Source organism: Gobius niger (genome assembly GCF_951799975.1).
Source record: "Gobius niger genome assembly, chromosome: 18".
NCBI classification, from domain to species: domain Eukaryota; kingdom Metazoa; phylum Chordata; class Actinopteri; order Gobiiformes; family Gobiidae; genus Gobius; species Gobius niger.
This window is the reverse complement of record NC_136869.1, coordinates 21,633,857-21,656,759: the sequence shown is the minus strand read 5'-3', so window position 1 is coordinate 21,656,759 and position 22,903 is coordinate 21,633,857. Positions and strand designations below refer to the sequence as shown.

Here is a 22,903-nt window from a genome sequence, read left to right as displayed (position 1 = left end):
GATGAACAGGCTCCTTTAACATCTTTGTTTGCACTTCCATAATCTCCATGACAATGAAAAGAAAAGACAGGCCATGCATCATTCGCTTTACCCCACAAAAGCCACGTCAAAGTGCCTTCGGCTTGGACAAGATAACAATGACGCGATTGGTTTCATACTGACAGCCTTTCGGAGCGAGGAAACCATTGCTGCCGATCAATACCAGGAACACACCGGCCTTCTTTGTCCCGTGCTGGAGTTTGATGTATTGCCTGAGTATTATCTATGAATGTGAGACCTGAATGTAGGTCAGATGGCATGTGATAACAGTCTGACGCTGGCAGCCATGTTTGTTTGCCTTTGTCAGTGAATGGAAATGCACTGCTCCAGGGCTGATGACGAGAAAGCATTAGCAGCATTATGATTATTATGTCACTATTTGCTTAAATTATTGTAGGGGCAATTAGACGATTGTGTAATGTCGGTAAATAACATGAAAGGAAACACGTCTTGAGCAGAAAGTGCATTTTGCAAAGAAATGAGATCAGATGGAGGTTCCTCTGCCACTTTGGGCCAAACTGTGGGAGTAGGGGAATCCGAAGCATTAGGGAGGAACCAACAAAGATTTACAGAATATGGAAAATATCAAAACTTCATGAACTGAATCCAAGGCCTTGATGCTGTGGGGAAAGAGGCTTAACTTTTGTGCCGCTGCACCAACCACATGGAATAAAAACTTAAGGTCATTCATTTACCCCAAAAAAGAGTAGTTTTGCAAACAATTACGGTTTATATTTTGATCACTGCAAAGTCACAAAGAATTGTTGACAAAACTGCTCTGATCATTTGACTCACAGAACTTCAGTTACATCTGGTAACTATGTATGGGCGCTATTATCCATCTGTGTTTAAAGTTTGGTGTGTGTTTTTCTGTGCAGCACATTGTACATATATTATAATATCAATTACAGTATTTAGCCCAGACTTTTATTATGAACGCTTTGCAGCAATGTATGCACTTTATTGTTTTGGCCCACCATACTACATTATGCGATTATGTAAAAAACAGCTGTCCATTTCAGACCAGCATGGGAAACAGACATTTGCACACAATTTTCCAACTAACTAACTTGCCCTTTGAAAAGCCCTGAATTATTGTGTAGATGATATAATGCTGCATGAGTAAAAGAAAATGTATACATAACTGTGTAAATGTGCTACTCGTTTAGCACAAGGGCAAATGACCCTGTTAAAGGTGCTTCATGGAACTTTTTATGAGGGGAAAACAACTTGATGTTTGTGTGTATTTGACCTTGTAGTGACCCAGCAGCTGCATGAGTAGTGAGCATGGAGCCTTGGCCTCCAGGATCAATTGTTTTGAAGGGTTTCTGGTGAGAGGGTTCGTCAGAGAGTGTCCTGTGAGCTCTGTGATGTGCTGATTCATACAGCCGCTGGGGCACTACAAGGTCATATACACATAAAAAGTTGCATAATGCACCTTTAATGTTCAATTAACCTCTTAGCCCCCACCTGAACCGAGCAAATTTTCTCCAGTTTGGCATAACCTGAATCTAAAAGTTAAAAAAAAGCATCAAAATAGCGATGAAAACAAGGATGAACACGCAGCATAAAAGCGACAAAACATGACAAAAAAGCAATGCAAACAAGTGAAGAAAAGGCAACAAAAAAGCCACAAAAAGTGATAGAAACGCGGCAAAAACACGACAAAAAAGCAACTAAAAAGTAGTGACAAAGCAACAGAAAACACATCAAAAACACGTGCCGGAAAAGCAACAAAAATGTGACAAAAACGCAAAACAAGAAGCAATGAAAAAGTAAAAAAACAAAAACATGATAAGAAAGAGACATAATCACAGCGACAAGTACAAGGTTATGATCACTTTTGTTGGCTCTTGCACTGTTGCTCTCCAGTCAAGAAGCCTTTAGATTTGGGTAAAGCCGATAATGCACTCAGTTCAGGCGGGGCTAACAGGCACAAAACCTGCTTACCGTTACATGCATGAAACTTCAAACACAATATATCCAAAATGTACGACTTCTTTATTTGCACGTTCAGAAACTGTCTTTGTACTGATGTTCATTATTATCATAAAGTGAATCCGAATCCCAGTTTGTGCTGGGATTCAATAACTGTCCATAAACTCTGAACACTGTGAGGCCCAGAGCATCAAGCACCAACTTCCCATCACACTCTGAACGCACCACAGCTTTGAGCATTACTGATCACATTCTCAAAGAAGGAAATCAACCCAAGCAGAAATGATTCGTATTCATTCCAAATAAATCACAAACCGATTTGCCTGTCCACCTACGTACTGTACACTGAGCACCAGCACTAGCTGCAGCCACAGAAATAAGCAGTAGACACACACACATACACACACACACACTGGCCCCACCCATGAGGACTTAAGAATGCATGTCCCAACTCCTCGCTGCAAATAACTGCTCTCTGCTACAGCACGCCAACCTGTCGTTCATTCACAGAGAGGAGAGGGAGAACAAGAGGAGCGACCAGTGCACTTCAGAGAGCCGCTGTGTACAAAACAACACTACAGTCACCTGACACCTGCGCCAAGATAAACTGTGCTGCACTTTCACGGAAATACGTGAGGAAACATGTGTCATTTGTCCAAGGAGGCAGGGCCCAGCGCAGAGGATGAACTCCCAATGAGGAAAATAAGGCCGCACCTGAAAGTGTAGCTGCAGTAGTTTTTCCTCAAATACACTTCTGTCACAAATATTAATGTTCTATTAATTGCGATTGAATGTGGATATAGCACAAAACCTGCTTACCGTAACATGAAAAACCATGCTCTTCATCTCCATTGCAACAGCACAACCTTTATCAATGTATAACTCAGACAACAAATATCCACCAAATTAAGCCTTTTATTTAATACGTGAGGCAGTCCCACTCTGTCGGATCTTCATCACAGCAGCAAAACCGTCAAACCATCAGCCACCTCAGCCTCTCCACCTTTACCAGTATGTAGATCAGTGTGAGAAATGTCCACATATCAAATCCAGAGACTGGTTTGGCATTTTTTTCCGATAGCACCAAAGTGATTTCCTCCCGTCTGTAGCTAAAGCCCATATGGCGTTAGAGAATGGAAAAGTCAGGCTGGAGCGTGTATCAAGAGCTTAAGAAGTGCCGACTTGAGTGTAGACAATACAAGCTGTCAAATAGAATGAGCATATAATGACTTATGTAAGGCCTCGGAGGCTGGAGGAAAGTTCCATCGGCGAGAGGACACGCCATTGACCACGTTCATGTGGAACACATTTCATTCAGAGTCCAGTTAGGCTGAAAGGAAAATCGGTTTTACATTTTGGCTTCAAGACGTTTCATTGAAATTGCTGGGAAACTTAGAAAACTTAGAATAAAAGATTGGGGCCATCATTTTAGAACCCAGTCACAAAATGAACAGCTCATACTTCTCTGCAGCTACATTTGAATTTTACTGACGGGGAAAACTAAAAAACAACATGGAGAGTCTTACAATATGTGAACATGCCATCACTCAGTGTTCAGTTCTTTAACTCTACTAGCACTAGAGCTACTGGGGACAGGTTCTGCGATTGTGGAGAAGAAGGAGAGAGGTTCTGTATTTTCATTTCCAAACTGCTTTTAGCCGTAGGATATGGGAAGTGTGGGGCTCATTCTGCTTTCTGATTGGATATTCATGGGAGTCAAAACTTGAAGGGGCTCATTCATTAAGACAAATGTTAAATAGCAGGTGCAAGCTAGAAAATATGATATATTATATTATATTATACCGCTTTTTTGTGGACACATTTACCAAGTTTTCGAAATGACCAATATTAAAGTATTAGGGCCCAAAACGCTGATATTTACAGGAGAGAATGTGATATGCATAAATGTTTCTGCTGCTGATCTACTTTTGCACATGTTACATGTTTAGCACATGAGCAATGACCCCAAAATATAAACCTTAACTCCATTTACTATGTTATACAGGAGTAAATCATAAATAACGACAGTGACTCCAACATTTGATTTTGAACATGTTTAGCTCACATTTAGAGACACATAATATTTAGCACAACTGTTAGGAACTACATAACTGTTTCAATGCATTTCACAATGGAAGGGAAAAAGTCCCACTACAGATGTTTGTGAAGATTTGTGGTTACAGATAACACACAAAACATAATACTACTTGGATTCATCCAAGTATTAAGTCATTAAGTCAAAGTCTATGAGTCTTGGATTCATCCGAGTAGTCATCCACCACTCGTATAATTAATATGACTAACTATGACTGTCAACACTGCAGAAGAAATACTAGACCTGCTACATGTTGCTGACTCAAACATTAAGTCAAAGTCTATGAGCAGAAAGTGACCTCCACCAGAGGAGCAGTGCAGGTGTGCTTGCTCTGTGCGTTCTACTCCCTGGAAGCAAACGGTTCAGGATAATGATTAGCCAGATTATCTGACCCAGAGTAGAATGAAAGCAAATGCTCCCGCCAGCACACGCTGGAGGGTCAAGAGAGTTCCAGCTGAGAACGCCTAAAGGTCGGATCAACAAGTGAGATATTGTCACATTGTCACATAGATATAATGCAAAAGAAGGAGGTGGGTAATTACGTTTGACTCAAGACTGGCTCACAGTGGGAGGAGTCATTTCTGTTACTCTTGTGGGAGTTTATTTTTGTTCATACCATCTTCTGAGTTTTAACTGTTAAACGTTTTCTCTTTATAAGACACAAGGGTCTGACAACGGCTCCGGGAAGAAACTGAACGGAGGTTTACCAAGCAGGGTAAGAAACCTTCTGTCTCACAAAAAGAAATGTCAAAAATACATTCCCCACCAGCACATTTTTTCTAGTTTGGCATCACCCAAATCTAAAAGCTTCTTGAAAAAAAAGTGTTAAAACAGTGACATGAACAAGAATGAAAACCCAACAAAAAAGTGATAAAAACACAATTTTAAAAACACAAAAAAAATGTCCAAAAAAACACAACCACAAAAATACAATAACGTGAAAAAAGTGCCAAATAAGAGATGAAAACACGACAAAAACACTTCAAATGAGACGTTACTCTGGCCTGTAGGCTGTGAGCTCTCCGGTCATGAAGCTTTTAAGATTGGAACTGGAGAAAATGTGCTTGGTTAAGGCGGGGGGTAAGAGGTTAATTTTGGCACAGTTCACTTAACAACTTTTAATGCTGCCGTGGAAACCCTGTATGTGATAAAACTGTCTGTGACTATACCCGAGAACTACACACCTCTGGATATAAATTCCAAATGTTGAACTCAAACAGTATTTCTTCCTTTCCTTTGCTTTTGGCAAAGTCTCCACGAACACAACGACAGTCTGCTCTCGGGCGCAGTGCACACAGGTGACAATCTGGTATTTCCTCCGACACAAACACCATGGCTTTGCGTTTTGCATGGCCCGATCAGAGCTTATCCGTGCCTGGCAGTGGTAATAATGCTATGGCTGATTCCTAGCGGAGCGTAAGCCCCTCCTGACAGACCCGCTCCAGCTCTGTCAGACATTCCGAGCCTTGGGTATCAGCTGTCATCGAAGGGTTTTTCCTGTAAAATCAGGTCCTTGCATGTCGTCCATATGGGTTCAGGACGGAGCCATCGGCAGCTGAGTGTACGTTGTGTTTGAGTGTCCGTGTCAAGAAAGAGCAGTGAGAGAATGAAAAGATGAGTTATCGACATGGCTTTACATGGACCCATCACACTCTAGTCAAGAAGCTTTTAGATTTGGGTAGAGCCAAACTGGAGAAAATGCACTCAGTTTTACATTGGCGCATATGAAATGATAAGAACAGTTCAATCCCAGCTCTGACCAGTGCATTCTGCAGTACAATGACCTCGCCAGCCATGTCTTTAGTGTTTGTGTGTGCATGCTGTCATAATGAATGTGAGGAAATTAGCACATGGCTAAGATCCAAACATGCTCACGTGCATGTGTCACAAGTCTATTTGTGGAAACGGGATTTGCTTTCACGACGCGCTAGACATTTTTCGGATATAAGGCAAGTGTCTATATTTTAGTGGATTAAATTAACACAGCTCTGGGGTTATTGGTTTGTGCGGTTGACCTCACCTAAGTTTAATTTGGCTAACAGGTGATGAGACGATGTGTGCCGTTGTTTCGCGGTGGGAAGGTGCAGAGTAGATTTGAGTCACCAAGCGGCCTCTGTGACGGGTTGATTATTCATTGTCTTTCCTAACGCTGGCTGAACCGGCGCCAGGTTGTGCCGCTGCCAGATAGAACAGTATTTGCTCACCCGTGTGAATCACTTTCTTCATAACACCTCCTCTGTAGGGGCAGCTTATCCCAAATCTGCAGCGGAAATGTTCTCCAGTTGAGGTGGACTTTTATATTGTTGTTGTAGTGTTTTTGTATGATTTAGCAGAAGGAGGAGTAGCAAATTATGCACAGCGAGTAGTTTTTGTTGTTGTTTTCGTTTGTAGTTTCAGGAGAGGACCATACAGTTAAGTCGCTCCGGAGTAGAAGTCGCACCAGCCAAAATATAAAAAAGATGAAGTAGAAAAAAACATATATAAGTTGCTCTGGAGAATAAGTCCCTCGATAGTATAAGTCGCACCAGCCAAAAAATGAAGAAGATAGACATATACCTATAAGTCGCACTAGAGTATAAATGGCACCAGCCCAAAAATTTAAAAATGAAGTGGAAAAAAACATGTACAAGTCCCTCCGGAGTATAAGTCGCACCAGCCAAAAAATGCTAAATGAAGAAGATAAAACATATATAAGTCGCTCCGCAGTATAAGTCGCACTAGCCAAAGAATGAAGAAGATAAGACATAGGCCTATAAGTCGCTCTAGAGTATGAATGGCACCAGACAAAAAAGTCACTCTGGAGTATAAGTCCCTCCAGAGTATAAGTCGCACCAGCCAAAAAAATGCTAAATGAAGAAGATAAAACATATATAAGTCGCTCTGGAGTATAAGTCGCACCAGCCTTGGCAACTACCTGGGCATGGAGGCGTAACTGCATCGTTGACAAGCCTCTCCCGGCAGCACGTTGTTCAAGCACCCATTTGCGAACTCGTACCTCCAGCTGTGCCCATCGAGCTTTTAGCTCTCGATTAGCTTTTTTTTTGTTTTCTTCATTGCAGTAAGAGTAACTTCTGCTTTTTGCCAGTCCCTCACAAGTTTCTCGCAAACTTTCTTTCTGCTGCTCAATTACCGTTTTTTTTTTAATCTTCAGTGGTACAGGAGTAGCAGATACTGGTACACGACCCCAGAGCGGCCTCCAGCAGCTGACAGTGTGAAAATAACAAACATTGTGGGATTATTATGTTTTGATATATAAGTCACACATGACTATAAGTCGCAACCCGAGCCAAAGTGTGAAAAAAAAAAAAACGGTATTTGTGGATTTACACTCGGTGACCCGGCGCGGCCTGCCCTTCTCTTCTTGAATATCACTTTCCGTTCTTCCCTCTCTCCATCTGGCGAACAGAGGTGTAGGAGCGGTGCGGTTTGCCCAGCCTGAGTCAAATACTGCTCATGTGGCGCAGTCAGGAGAGAGAAGAATATTTCAGTCCCAACACCGCTGAAGACGCGCAATGTCAGCAAAGTACCCAATGTGTCGGTTTGCCTTGATAGAAAATGTGGAGATAAATGTAGATAGATTTCTTTTTTTTCTTACGTCCTAGTTTCGGGGATGAGTTGTCAACTATCCACTGACCAAAGCTGACCTCCGCTCCGGTCCTATCTTCCCTGAGCCTTTCAGAAGCCGCTCTTTTGCCCGTCACACGCTCCCGCTTCTTTCAGTATTCCAGCGGCCTCTCTCAGTTACATAATAACCAGCCCGCTATATATACGCTGTCAGAGGAGTGCGCAGATCAGGCCTGACAAGTCTTTTCAAGCACTTTTTCGACCAACTTTGAATGTTCTCAAGTGTATTATGCAAGTCACCCCAGTCAAAAGTGTCACGTGTCATTTGCATTTCGAGCAGACATTTAAGTGATAGCCTTCAGGAGGTCTGGAGTTGGAAGATCGCTAAATGAATCAGTCATATTTTTGGAATAACATCTGTGTGGTCCTTCAGAATACTGTAAAAGCTGACATTTGTGAAGAAAAATAAAATAAACACCCTTGTGCGCAGTGCATCTACATTATAAAGCCTTTTTAATTAAAGTAGCTGGTTTTTTACATTACAGAGACAGTATTGTCCCCTAAAATAATGAAATGTATTATTGTTGTGAGGCAGAGGGATGTTGGGATGTTAGAAATGTGCTTGGAAAGGAATGAGTTTGGACCACATACTCTTTCATTTCTTGTAAACAAGAAATATTTTTTTCATCAAGGGTATTGAAACTTATTTGGCATTGAGGGCCACAAACCAGTGGTCAATGCAGTAAAAAAAAAAAAATTCAACTGTGTGCATTTAAGAGAGGTTTTAACTGTGTCCCAGACCTTTATTTATACTTGAGGCTTAACGTAGCTCTGACTCACCGAAGAATGTTAGTTTTTTAGGCTATAATCGTGCAGAATGATTACATTTGCAGTCCGGCCACCAAACATGGTCTGAAAGCCACATATGACCCCCGGGCCGCACTTTGAGCACCACTGTGTTGGAGCCTTTAAAGCGAGACACTGCAGGTGAATAGGGGGAAAGATACATTTAGAGATATCAGAATTTTAAAGGGGGGGTATTATGCAAAATCGACTTTTTCAAGCTTTACATCATGTTATCAGCAGAACCCCCTCCCGCAGTGTCTAGCCCTAAGATGTAAACAGAGTCATCATGGAGGATTAGCTTCATGTGTTGTGAACCGGAGCCACAGCAGACTTTTACAAAGACAAGCTAACGGAAAAATTCACTGAATACAAGCAGCATATTATGCATTGAAAACGTCACTAAAACAGGCAACTGCTTGAAGCAGCCTTTATGATGACCACACACGGAGCCTGGCTTGTTGATTTTGTAGTTTATTGCTCACATTTCATCTGCAGTGAGTCGTAGCCGAGTGGTTTCTCCCGGAGCTAAGGCCCTATTAGCCGCGACAAGCTAACAACCTTCACCTTCACAACATTCATTGAAAACAGGCAGCATATTATGCACAAATAACGTCAATAAAGCAGGCAACTACTTGAAGCAGCCTTTACGATGATCACACAATGAGCCTGGCTTTACACATTTGTGGTTTATTGCAGACTTTTCATCAACAATGAGCTGTAGTCGATTATAACAAGCTAACGGGTAACCTCGAAAAACCATTGTCCACCTGCACAGATAATGTCCGTCTTTTGAATCGTATGGGCTCCTGCAGATCCTGGTGTCGTCCATGGGGGTATAGTTAGAGATCCATAGGGCATGGCAGATGCAAAGAGATAGCCTCCAAACAGCAGTTATTTTTCAGGCAAGAGCCCCGTCCAAGCGTCCAGTGTGGAAGGTTCGTCTCCAAATCATATCCTGTGTGGCCATTGTTCACAAAGTGATAAACAGTAGCTCCTTTCCAACAATAAAAATTAAAATGCAACGATCGTAGTTTCAATACTGTGGAGAAAACGAGCGTAGTGTTGTGATGCCACAGACAGCGTGTGGAGGGGGCGTGTCGGAAAGGGTCAGAGGTTCTTAAAGAGACAGGGGCCTATTTCAAGTCATTTGCTACCGCCATTTTGAAAGAGCAATTTTGTACAAGGCAGTTATTCTAAATTACTGCATTGACAGACCAACAGAAGGTTTTGTCATCATTGTAGTGTGCTATAGACTGCTGCTATGTGGCTGAAAAAAGCATAATACCCCCTCTTTAAGCATAAATTGGCAATATTTTTTAAAACGTCCTGCCACTCTGTAATATCTGTTTGTCCACAACATCCCTTATCTTTCATTATCTGTAATCGCTAAGTGTGCTTTGCTAGTTACTTTATTCGCACCCTTTCTTTGCAAAACTCAACTCTTCAAAACCACAGCATAGCCATCCAAATCCTCGGTAGCTTCAGCGCTGCAGCTGCATGTCTCCGGGTTGTTTTTTTGTAATTTTTCATTCCCATGTGTGAATTTCATCAACTCCAGTAAGTGCTGGGACACGTCTCTGCTCAGAACGACGAGAATGTGGCCGAGAAGGCAATAATTGTACGCTAAGACCAAGCTAGCGTGGGAAAAACAAGTTCTTCAAATACCCCAGAGCTTTGAGGTGTAGGAACATGACAGTGTTGTCCCCGGTTAAACCCATGCCTAAATGTGTTTTCAGCTATGTTTAACAGGACGGCGGGATGAGGACTTCGGAAGAGCTGATTGGTCCGTGACTGCGCATCATCAGACCTGATTGGTGCTGGTGCTTGAAGTCGACTGACACAGTGGAGAGGCACTTGTAGGAATTACCACACGGTCCTCTGCCGCTCTTAGGGACTGCTCATATTAGCATTTGCACAAACTAATCAGGGACATAAAAAGAAAGTGAGCTGGCAAAAGTTCATTCTGAAATGTGGCAGAGCGTTGTCTGCCCTGTCGAGTGCCTACAAGTGACGAGGGCTGTGTGTTTGAAAAGGCCCTGTACCGATTTGTGTTCCATTTTCATGCCAAAAAAATGAAGCTTTAAGAAGGCAATCACTTAATATGTTGCTCTCCTTTTCCCACCAATGTCTGTGAATGCGATGTGCGACAAGAAGGCATAGACACGCACTTACGTTTTGTGTGTGGACGCCTGGGTATGAACATCGAAAGATCATGAAGAAAGTTAAGACCCTAATGTGTCATTGAGCATAAACAATGGTGCATTTAGTGCACTTCGGACAGTTTGTTTATTCTAATTTTGACCATAAAAAAACACATCTCTATTGTTAACCATGTACACATGGATTACACTTATGTGTGTGTATATATTGTACATATGTTTGTAGTATAGATAAATATTTTCTCGTCCATTTTGACGATACGGCTATAGGCAGACAGGTTGTATTTCTGTATGACTATATACAGAGCTTGTACACATGGGTTTACATTAGACTTTCATTTTTGTACAGTACATTTATTTGTTTTTGTACAACTATAAACGAGAAATCCTCATGTAATATTTTGTATGATTATAAATGAAAAAGATGTGTGCTTTACTATTTGTATAGATCTTCAGTATTGTATGGTGTATTTATTTTGTACGACCATAAACAATAAATCCTTAACAGGCATTTTTATACGATCATAAACGACTGATATAATCACACAAGGACTTATGCATGTGTTGCTGGCATGAGTGCTGAAAGTTGATGTGACGTTGTAGATGAATGAGAGATGAGGGGTCGGGTTATACAAGTTCATTGAACTTCTTCCTACTCCTTTTGAGCACAATAGTTTTTTTCTTCTGTAAAATATGTTTACAGTACTATTTCATTTATTCATTTAATATGAACGTAGCAATTACATTGGACGAAACCAGATGTATTGTTTCAAGTGTTACAGCCCATGTGCAAATTTTGAACACCTGTCCTGCTTTGAGATGCAGCTCAAATGAATAAATAGATGAAATGAAGGCAAAATATTTCACTCTGCAGCAAGTAGAAAAAGTAGGAAGTAGGAAGTGGAAGAGTAAGCGCATCGGTTAGTGCTCGTGCCTCACAGCTCGAAGGTCCCGGGTTCGATTCCCACCTGGACGGGGCCTTTCTGTGTGGAGTTTGCATGTTCTCCCTGTGTCTGTGTAGGTTAGTGGTAGGTTAAAAAAACATGTGCAATAGGTGAATCCTCCAGCCAGGTGTTTCTGACCACTAGCCTGGCTCCACATCATGGAGATGGGTCCCCGAGCGCCGGCCCATGCTGGCAGCTCACTGCTCCTACAGTTCGCCCCATGTGACACTGAGGATGGGTCAAATGCAGCTACAGAGATTTCTCTACAGAGATTAATACAGTATAACTTAACTTAACTTAACTTATAACTTAACTTAACTTAACTTAACTTAACTTAACTTAAAATCAAAGTCGACATGAAAACAGGCAGCGTGCCTCATCTCAGTGCCATCTTATTTGCTAGCATGCCCTTTACTGCTTCATCACGGGTTATTCCCGCTGCTGGCTGCCTTCTGAAGTGTCTTTTCCACACATGGACATTATCTTGACTTGTAAAACTAAATAAACGTGGGGTTGCTCAAAAGCAGGTTTATTAGCCACAGTTGTCAATGATATGTCCACTTTAATATGTGCTGGGCTTTAGAAACAAAAGAGAACAAACATTGTGATCTCAAGTGCATGCCCTCTATTTCTGGTCTAAAACATTATTACTGTAGGCGAGGTCTCCATCTCTTTTCCCCACAGTTCTTTTCCGTTATATTCGTATAGGCTAGCATTAATCATTTAGGAGAATAAATAAACTGAAAAAGTACTTGGAGTCATACTTTACGAGCCAAAGCCAGGGTGTGTTGACAATGATCGGATCTTTATTTGATCGTAGATACTGACAAAGGCTGTGATTGACATTATGAATTGCTACTTTAAATTGCCGTAATCATGAATGCATTTTTTTGTAATGTTATTTCTTTCAATGTTCCGCTGGTTACGCATGTGACTCTCGTGTTAGTTTAGCACATAACAATGAGCTGCAACTTGGAAGTGATCCTATTATTACGTTATGAGTACAGGTATTGTTTCAAAAGCGGCTCCTGTTTCCTGTCGTCTTCATACTGCAGCAACATCACTTAATCCGCATGCCTTTATCTGTCTGTAGCTACTTCCTTAGTGGACAATTAACGGCTTAACTTACTCTTGCATATTTCTGTGACAGGAGAGGTGTTGACAAGAAAGACAAGAAGATATTGTGGAAAACTTAAAAGCCAGGGCATAAAGTGGACATGTCGGGCACAAAAGTGGGTTTTGGCAATTGATTTGTCGCGTTTTCAAACTGGAAATAATGCAATACACCGCTCCAGGTATGTACAGCATTTGACACGAGAGCAATGCATGATATATAACTGACTCAACCTGAACTAAACAATGCCCAGGTTGAAATAACGCCATGGGCTGCATTAGAGAAGAAAAGCTGCAATCCAGTCATGAATACAACAATTTTATGCAAATAATTTACTAAACCATTTCACCACATCAACTATAAGGGGGTATTATGCAAAACTGACTTGATTTAGAGCTTTGTACCATGCTACAGTGTCGTTCTCTCTAGAAAAACAGACATGGAGCTGTGTTTCGACCCACTCGCGCATCTTTGAGGAAACGTTCATTAGAGGTTGTTAACCGAAAACAGAATATTGCTCCTTAAGGGTTGCCCCAGTGGCATAAAACGATGGGTCAAATGCAGAAGCCACATTTCTCTATGGGGACAATAAAGTGTACTTTAACCTTAGTAGAATAGAATAGATTTTTTACTGTCTATCGAGGTAGGAATTCATCTTTGAATACAATACAGACACGCCTAGTAGAATGGGCACAGCACAAGGGACAGAAGATTTTTTAACCTCTTAACCCCCACCTGAATCGAGCACATTTACTCCAGTTTGGCATTACCCAAATCTAAAAGCTTCTCAAATAAAAAGTTTCAAAATATCTACAAAATTGAGAAAATGATGATGAAAACGAAACAAAACTGTGACCACAAAAGTCACAAAAAAGCAGTTTGTCAAAAGATCAGCAAAAAAGTGACAAAAATGAGATGAAAAAGAGCATAAAAAAGTAACGACAACACGGCATGAGGAAAAAGATCCGTCAACATCAGTTTGGTAGGTCTGAGCTTTCAAATAAGGCATATCTCTGGCCCACAGGCTTATAAGCTCCAGTAAAGATGCTTTTAGATTTGGATACAATCGGACTGGAGAGAATGCCGTCAGGTGTATGAGAGGGTATAACAGGTTAAACACATTAGTAGCCAGTGGGGCTCTGCTTTGGAAGTTGATCTGGTCGTCTAAGATTGTGCCATGGTACAGTGCTAACTATCTCCACTGAAAAATCTCCACCTGACGTCCTTCGAAGCCCTTGCTGAGCTACTATGTCCTTTTGTCGCAGGGTAAATACACCCGCCATAGCTTCACTACAGCCACACGAGCCGATTCTTGTGAAGTGAAGCTGCTGGATACTTTGTTTCAACTGTTTAACACAAATGAGATAGTTATAAAGATGTGTTTGAGATTCTCACCAAATACCTACAAAGCGCGTAATAGCCCTCTTTAATCAATAACCGTAAGCAAATCAAGATGTGCCAAAACAAGACTAATCAATACTGAATCACCACCAAAGCCAGGCTAAAATGGGATTAAATTAGGAAACAGAATGTTTTGTCGGCCGGTGAATGAATGAAGAAGGAGCCGTAATGGCGATCAAATAGCCTCTTGAAAAGAATCCATTTGAGACCAGGGTCCTTGAGTGGAAGATCGTGACAATAATGAGAATGGCACAGGTTTGGCACCGAGGGCGCCATGTAACCGTGGTAACTGCACCAAACCTATACACTCATTCTCTGCAGTGGGACCCCAGAACCATTCCAGACTGAGAGAAGCATAAAGTATACTGTGGCAAACGTTTTTACACAGAGCAAACTAATGCCACTCCTATACCACGTCTTTAAGTTTATTTCTGCAACAAAGCTAGATGAATAGAACAATAAATACTGCAAAGCTAGTTTTCATATTAAGCACAAATTCTGAAACAGTCAGGAAGCAAACCCTCGGCTCGTATTGCAGTTACATTTAGCTGTCATAACAAAACCGCAGAACACTTTTTGCAGCCATCATCTACTATTAAGACACGGATCACAATAATACTAACTCTCTGTTCTGGTTAAACACAGTCCATCGAAAAGAAAGACACAGGGGACACACATGAATCAGAATCTCTCAGTATACCTCAGTATCTGTCTGACTACATACTGCCCAGGAGCACAGGTGCACAGAACTTGAGATCTCAGAACTTTCTCATGTTGCCTGCACCATCAGTCAGAACTGAGCAAGGGAAAAAGGAATAAACTCCACTCTTGAAGCTTAATGAGTTGGTCTCTCTTCATATGTTCAAGAGACTTTTAAATGTTTGACCAAGAAAGATCCTCATGCTGCAAATGCTTTGTCTAATCGATCTCACAATAATGTTTATGTTTTACCACTTAATTTTGAATCTGAAGAAGAATGAACACTCATTGTAGACAACTGGAAAGGGAATGGAGTGAAAATGGAGTCTGAACCAGGTCTAAACGTGTAATATCTGTTTGTATGAGCGTCACTTTAACACAAGTGTGGCATGTTTTGTCATTTTGCAAACTTTCTGAAATGTTTTTTTTTGCCTTCAAGCCTATTATTTTTAATGCAAACTTGTCGTAGCTATACTAGTGTACAGAGGTTGGTAGGTGAGTACTTACTAACTAGTTTTTCAAACAGTTTCTCAGAACTCACAGTACTCAAACTCTTACTTGAGTAAATATTTACTCTCTAGTCAACATATACTCTGCCCACCTCTGCTCATACGTGGCACTGGAAAAAGAAAACATTTACGCAAATGCACGGCCGTTTAATCTGGTCAAACCGAAACTACTCCAACACGTGTCCGGTCCCAGGAGCCTCTTCTCCCTCTCACCCACACACACACACACACACTCTCTCTCTCTCTCTCTCTCTCTCTCTCCTTTACTGCGACCTAACCTCGTCTCTTCAAATGCACACACACGACTTTGACAGCGCTGAGAACTGCTGACTAACGTTACGCAACAACCCCACTCACTCGCTGTCTCCCCCTCTCTTTCTTTTTTTCTCTCTCTCTCTTCATCTTCCCTTCTTTTTTTTCCTCACCAACAAAGAAAAGTTTACAACCCCATCCCCGACCCACCCGTGCATCTGGTCACCGGTCGCCCCGGGGGGAAGTTCTCTCTCTTTCAACCTCTGCCCGCACTCGGTTTCCCCGTACTGTACTTTACCCGGAGAAAAGCGCCATATTCGGGGCTACAGTGTCCAAAACGAGCGGTAAAGCGAGCTCCAAAGCGCGTGTCTTACCTTCGCGATCGCCTTCCTGTACCTCATCGCCGCCTGCTCGATGAGGCTCCGCACCTTCATGTCCCCATTCCCGCACGGGACCACCACCCGCGTCCTCCCGAAGCACACCGTCACTTTCATTCTTCACCCCCCCACCTCCTCCACCTCCTCCTCCTTAAAAAAAAAAATGTTTTTAATCCAAACAAGCGGCAAACATCCTCGCTGCGCGTAAATCCCCACTTTATGAAGGAACGCGAGTCATGGTATAGCGTCTCCAAAATGCGTAAAAATCCAAGCGAGTAAGATCCCAGAGGTTGCGAGGGTGGCGTCTTTTTCTTGGAAGCGAAGTTTACCCCCTCGCTCTGTCACACAAACACACACACACACAAACGCACAAAAAGTTCCCAGCGACCAGGAGGAGCGCGGCGCACGACTTTGGGGATTGGAGCGGGGACAGACAGCCAGCAGAGAGACAAGGGGAGAGAGAACGCGCGGAGGCTACATGTCCCAGCAAGCACCAAGAATGCCGCCGCCTCTGCCTGTAGCCTGCCAGCGGCACAAAAGGCAGAGCTGGCAGAGCGCTCGGAAAGGAGAGGAAAGACTTGCTGCTGTCACACACACAGAGAGAGGGGAAGAAGAAGAAAAAGAAGACTTGCATGTGGAGTTTTGAAGGAAACGTCAAGACTTGAGCGTTGACAGTCTGACGCATTATAGGTTAGAAGAATGAATGAAACTTTGTTGTAACAGGGAGGTGCCAAGGGGACACTAGGGAAGGTTTGATGTGTTTGGCGCGTAAATCAAGCAGGTCGTAAGTCATTCCTTAAAATATGTAAGGAATGACATACCACATAAAGATTCAGTTGACAACCTGTGGAAGATTTAGCCACTTTTCGGGTCGAGTTTAAGTTTTTATGTTGCTCACCCTGGCACAAATTTCACTATTACTAATACGAAGGTGTAAATTCAAACCTTGGAAACTCATTTCAGCATCACCTATACCTCCTGCTAACGTCAGCCAATCATCCACCGTGGCCCTGCGTTTCAGCTCCAGCGTCCACGGCTCGTCAGCTGCCCGGATGTGCTGCGACCCACCTCCACCCCCTTCACCGCCTCTTCTGCCCGTGGCTTCGCCCTGCTGCGGCATTCACCGGTCTCCCATATCACCAACAGTGTCCAGGCTCCGGGGGAAGACGTCCCTAACTCTAACCCATCCATACTAACTTTAATCCATATATTGATGTCTACTTTATTCATTTGTTTAGGTCTTTTTTAGTTTTGTCTGGTTCACTTCAGTTTTTCCAAAATGATCTTAAGGGCCCTTGACCGGACTTCTCAGACCATTCCAATGTGTGTTCACGCCTAGTTCTCATACAAAGATGGCCGGACATAAACAAACTGTCACAGCCCCTCCAACACCTCAGGCCACCTCCTTCTTCTCCTTCTCCTCTGCTCCTGGAGTGAAGACAGGCGTGAGTCCTCTCCAGCTGAGTCCACTCTGCAGTTATGAACCCCTCCATCCAGGTCTTAATACGCTGAGATAGTCAAAATATAATATGTTGTACTTTTGTTTCCTTCAAACTACGTCTTACATTTGGTTTCACTGGGCTGTGCATGTGGATATTTGGGCTAAATGATGGTCGAGCGCTGGGTGATTCCTGCCCACGGGCCGATGTTTCTGACCCAGTTGCATGATGAAGCATTGCAGCCTCCATTCTTCGAGATAACATGAGCATCAATGGAGCTTTGTAGGAGCCCTCATGTGTCGGGAGTGACACACAGAAGAATGAAACGACCAAGGCCATGGGGGAAAAGGACATGACACAGGACATGACCCACGAGCTATGAAGCAATACGATTCCCTTCCTTTTGGTTCATGTTGACCTCATATTTGTATTAATACAGTTTTATTTGCAAAGTTTGGATGTATTTTCACGTCCTACAACTTATTATGTAACACAGTTTGCAGCGTTTAGTTGCAGTTCTGCTCAAAGGGTGCACTTTTGCAAACCTCTGACGCCCCCTTTAGGCAAAAACGTAACACTTTCATCTTCAAAATCCAGTTTTAACCTCTCAACTCCCACCTGAACAGAGTGCATTTTCTCCATTTCAGCTTTACCCAAATCCATAAGGTCACAGCCTATAGGTCAGTAATGCCTCATTTGAAAGACCTACAAAACTCATCTAAATGACAATCTTTTACATTTTTGCCACACTTTTCATCAGTTTTTGTCACTTTTTAGTCACAGTTTTCTCACTTGTTCATCGCTTTTTCGTCATTTTTCTGTTGCTTTTTTGTTGCATTTTCTTCCTCGTTTTCGTCAGATTTTTGTTGCTATTGTGACTTTTTTTTTTCATGAAGCTTTTAGATTTGGGTAAAGCCACACTGGAGAACGCGTGCTCGGTTTCTGGTGGGGGTTAAGAGGTTAATGGAGATGCATCAACATGGATGTATACACGATAGCATGTCTTAAAGCGGTTTGTACTTTGGGCGAACTGTTCAGAATGTGGAGGAATGCCTTGGTTTATTTACTGACCTCATACGTGTTGTCATTGCGACCAGTGCACATGTGGAATGCAGCGAGGCGGGGGCAGCACTGCCGAAGGGTCCCCCCCCCCCCGATATAAAAGGGGAGCGCTTTGTATTTTGCCCCCTGGCTTTCGTTCTTTAAAATCAGACGTTTTCCATACTGAAGTAATGTTTTCTTTTTCTTGAGTAGTTTTTAGAGCCACTATGTTTTACTTCAACCTGAGTCGAATGATTTCAAAGCCATGTTGTTGTCGTTTGTGTGAATATGTGCCTCCTCTGCTACACATGTGACTGGATCTGAGCATCGTAGACCATGTAGTGCCCGGATTCTGTTGGCGATTCAGACCAGACACACAGCCCATAGCTGCTACTCAACCGTGATGGACGTGAATGCTGACGACATGGCCTGTGGAGATGTACTGTGGTTTTAAAAAGTATCTGTACCCCTTTAACCTTTCAACATTTTGCCACGTTATGTACCACAAATTTAAATATATTCAGTTGAAATTTTACACACACTAAGTGAAACACAATCGTAAAGTGAAATGAAATGTATACATGATTGTGAACCTTGTTTTTTTTTTTATAAACAAAAAACTGAAGAGTGAGGTTTGCACAAGTTTCTACACCCCCTGAGTGAATACTTTGTAGAGCTGCCTTTTGCTTCAATTACAGCTGCAAGTCTGTTGGGGTATGTCTCTACCAGTCCTGCACATCATGAGACTGGATTTTTTACCCATTCTTCTCAAGCTCAGTTAGATTAGACGGAGAGCGCTTGTGAACCGCAGTTTTCAGATCTTTCCACAGATTCTCGATTGGATTTAGGTCTGGACTTTGACTAATCCTTTCTAACACATGGATATTTTTTGTTTTCAACCATTCCATTGTTGCCCTGGCTTTATGTTTAGGGTCGTTGTCTTGCTGGAAGATGAATCGCTGCCCCAGTTTCAAGTCTTTTACAGACTCCATGTTTTCGTCCAAGATTGCCCTGTATTTGGCCTCATCCATCTTCCCATCAACTCGAACCATCTCCCCTGTCCCTGCTGAAGAAAAGCACTCCCAGAGCATGATGTTACCACCACCATGTTTGACAGTGGGGGTGGTGTTTTCAGGGTCATGTGCAGTGTTACTTTTATGCCAAACATAGCATTTTGCATTTAGGCCAAAAAATGTCTTCTTCTTCTTCTTCCTTCTTCCACATGTTTGCTGTATCCCCTATGTGGCTTCTGGCACACAGCAAATGGGACTTATTATGGTTTTCTTTAAAAATGGCTTCTTCTAGCCACTCTTCCATAAAAGCCAGATTTGTGCAGTTTCACTTTAAAATTGTGTGTCACTTAATGTGTGTCTTTCATGTCAAATTTTGATTAAATATATTTATGTTCCCCTCCTGGAACCGCTACAACATGGTGGAGGGGTTTGAGCGCCCAAATGATCCTGGGAGCTCTGTGGTAGGGGGTTTCGTGCCCCAGGTAGGGTCTCCCATGGCAAACTTGTCCTAGGTGACGGGTCAGACAAAGAGCGGTTCAGAAGCCCCTTATGAGAGACCAACAGGCCCGTTTAATCGTGAGACCGTCCTCCCGTGGACCCATCACCTGCAGGAGGAGCCATAAGGGGCCGGTGCAATGTGATTTGGGCAGCTCCAACGGCTGCCCCCACGACCTGGCAACGGACAAGTGGAAGTAGATGGATGGATGGACGCCGGATATATTTATGTTTATGGTCCATAGCATGGCAAAATGTTGAAAAGTTAAAGGGGCATGTATACTTTTTCAACCCACTGTAATGTGCAGCATGTCCGAATAAAACACCAACGGTCCAAGTGCATCACATCTTCTGTACACTACACTATAAATCTCCCACAGTGCCATATCATGTGACGTAGGCGACCATGGAATGCCAATCGTCTCTCTTCTGCTGTCCAATCCAGTCCAGGCAGCGATATTCTGGAGGAAAGTTGCCACCCTCTGTCTGGCTTCCCATTGATTTTCCCTGTGAGGTAAACCAATTCCAACCCTTCCTTTCTTATACAGTGTCCCAGAAAGTATAGTTGTCTCATCATGCGCTGAAGGAACCACATTTCTGTTGCTTGTAGTCGGTTTTCCACTTGATTTGAGATGGTCCAACTCTCACATGTGTATTTCAGCCCTGGCATGACATAACACTCAAGATCCGGAGTCTTGTCCCCTTTAATATCTATATTGCAGTCAGGAATATCTGTCTTTTTTGTAACTACGGAGGCACTCTGTTTTTTTTTACAGTTGACAAAAGTTCCTTTTTCTCATTACAAAGGTCACTACAAGGTCAAATACGCACAAATATCTGCTTTTTTTGGCCACATAAAGAGTTGCGTAATGGTCCTGGATTCTACATGAATGGAGAAAACGGCTCAGATTGTTGCCTTCTTGCCTGAGAGAGGAAGCTATTGATCCTTTAACAGCTCAAGCTAAAGATAAGCACTATAGATATATGTTCCGGGCATGTTTTATTTTGAGTTTTCAGACGTTCTTTTAATAAAATTGACCTATTTCAACTGTCTCCTTATAAATAGAAGGTCGTAAACTCTTCTCCTACAACCCCCATGTAGTGATATAGTGAGAAAGCGCCCCTAGCTGTGCGTGAGCAAGAGCAGTCATTGATAGAGTTGTTTCTTTCTTTTCCAGGCAGGCTGCAACACAGTCCTAACTGTATATGTATGTGTATCCACAGTGGCTGTCAGCGACGGTCTGTCACCGCACTGCTACCTCACCCCGAGAGAATGCACCTCTCAAACGGCTGGGTACAAGCCCCGAGGGATTCGCAATCTGTAGGTGTTTGTTTATGAGGATGATCGGAACATCACTGACTACTACAAACTGTAGGAAAAGTTTGATGGAACCTTGAAGAGCACCATGAATACATCAACGCACCTCCCCTTTTCTGACAGTCTGTCCAGTTATAAAGTCTTTTAACCAATTCAGCAAGCGTGGAAGTGTTTGGACTGTGCCCTTAAAGTCCTGCATCTTTAAAAAAAAACTGCTGCAAAACAAAAAGATTCCTATTGCAGCAACGTTTAATGCCGTTACTTGCAAGGTGCCAAAATCTCAGAGCAATACAATGTCACGTGTTTCGCTGTTTGAGGAAGTGATTTACATATTGCGCGGGCTTTGGCACACCGGTGTGGTCTATCTACTTTTAACACGACGTGCAGTTTGAAACATGCCTGGAATGATATCGATGATGTTTAGAGGAACATTGCTGGTAATGATTTCAAGCCTCTCCCTCTTAGGTTTGTCCTCTTTCACACTCTTGAACGACGGCTCATCTTGTTTTCCAGGTTTTTTCCGTATTCGCAACTATGGAAAACGTGTCAGGCAGCGATGCTAGGAGCTAGCCGGTTTTGGGCGATTCCAGTTTTGCGGGGACTTTAGAGAATGCCGTTTATATTTGGGGTCTCAACTCTCGAGGCTATGTTGTATATATGGTACCCAGTTACATGAGTATACTTGTAACGGCAATACAATCGGGAAGTTGCGCAACCCCATTTCACCCAGATATGTGTCACAGTTGAAGAGAACTAGACCTCAGAAAGGCCTTGACAATGCTCCATAATCAGTTGTTTTGTAGGTTTTCTGGTGAGAGAGTACTCACACGGATACTTTAAAAACAATAGATCCTGGAGAAGAGCTCAGAACCACGTTTTAGAAGGAAATGGCCAAAGGAAACAGGTCTATTCCAACATGTGTGAATGAAGCCAGCATAGCTTTTGATGAGGAGTTGTTGTTGACAAGAGTATATTGCAGTATTCATTGTGATATTTTGACACCCATCATCTCTCACTCACTCATTTATTCCACAGATGCACTAGAGATGTGCTCAAACGCCACAGGCACAGTTGGAGAAACGAAGGACCTCCGCTTTTACCTCAATCAATGTTCTCCACAAGGCGATTTCACAATAGTAAAACAAGACGAGATGAAGGACATACTTACCTGTCGGGGAACATATGTGCAGCCATCTGAACCCCGTTATGAAGGCAACTGCTCTGACGTCAACATTAAGTCTCTGCAGCAATCGGACTCTGGGACATACTATCTTGAGAAAAACAAAAAGAAGTGCAGCTGCATTCAACTAGTGGTCTCACACTCCTCTGCAGAAACTCCTTCTATGAAGTCTGGGAAGAACCACGATGTACCAGACATTCTTCTTCTTGTTATAAGTGTCATCTTTGGTCTTCTTGGTTTGATATAAATGTGTTTTTTGGTACCGCTTTAGTCGTAGTTAAAACACTGTGGCATGATCAAAGAGTGGACAGCAGGAAGTGACATGAATGAAGTCAAGGGGCTGAATGAAGGCAGCTTGAAGAGTACAGAGGAGGAGACGACAGTGTGAAGAACGTCTGCTTCAGGGATGCTGTCAAGTGTTATGTTTGATTGTGACGCATTTCTGTGCTGAATGTCATCCAAGCAACACTTTCTAAAGCA

The 22,903-nt window shown here is 42.6% G+C and overlaps 1 protein-coding gene across 1 annotated transcript in view; it reads right to left on the bottom strand.

Moving 5' to 3' along the window:
* Window positions 1-16,447, bottom strand: part of pard3aa (par-3 family cell polarity regulator alpha, a) — a 429,242-nt gene extending 412,795 nt beyond the window's left edge. Inside the window, exon 1 of the mRNA XM_079575903.1 lies at window positions 15,935-16,447. Within this exon, the coding sequence (XP_079432029.1) occupies window positions 15,935-16,054 (120 nt within the window). The 5' untranslated portion in view covers window positions 16,055-16,447. The remainder of the gene's footprint in view (window positions 1-15,934) is intronic.
* Window positions 16,448-22,903: the final 6,456 nt, after the last annotated feature.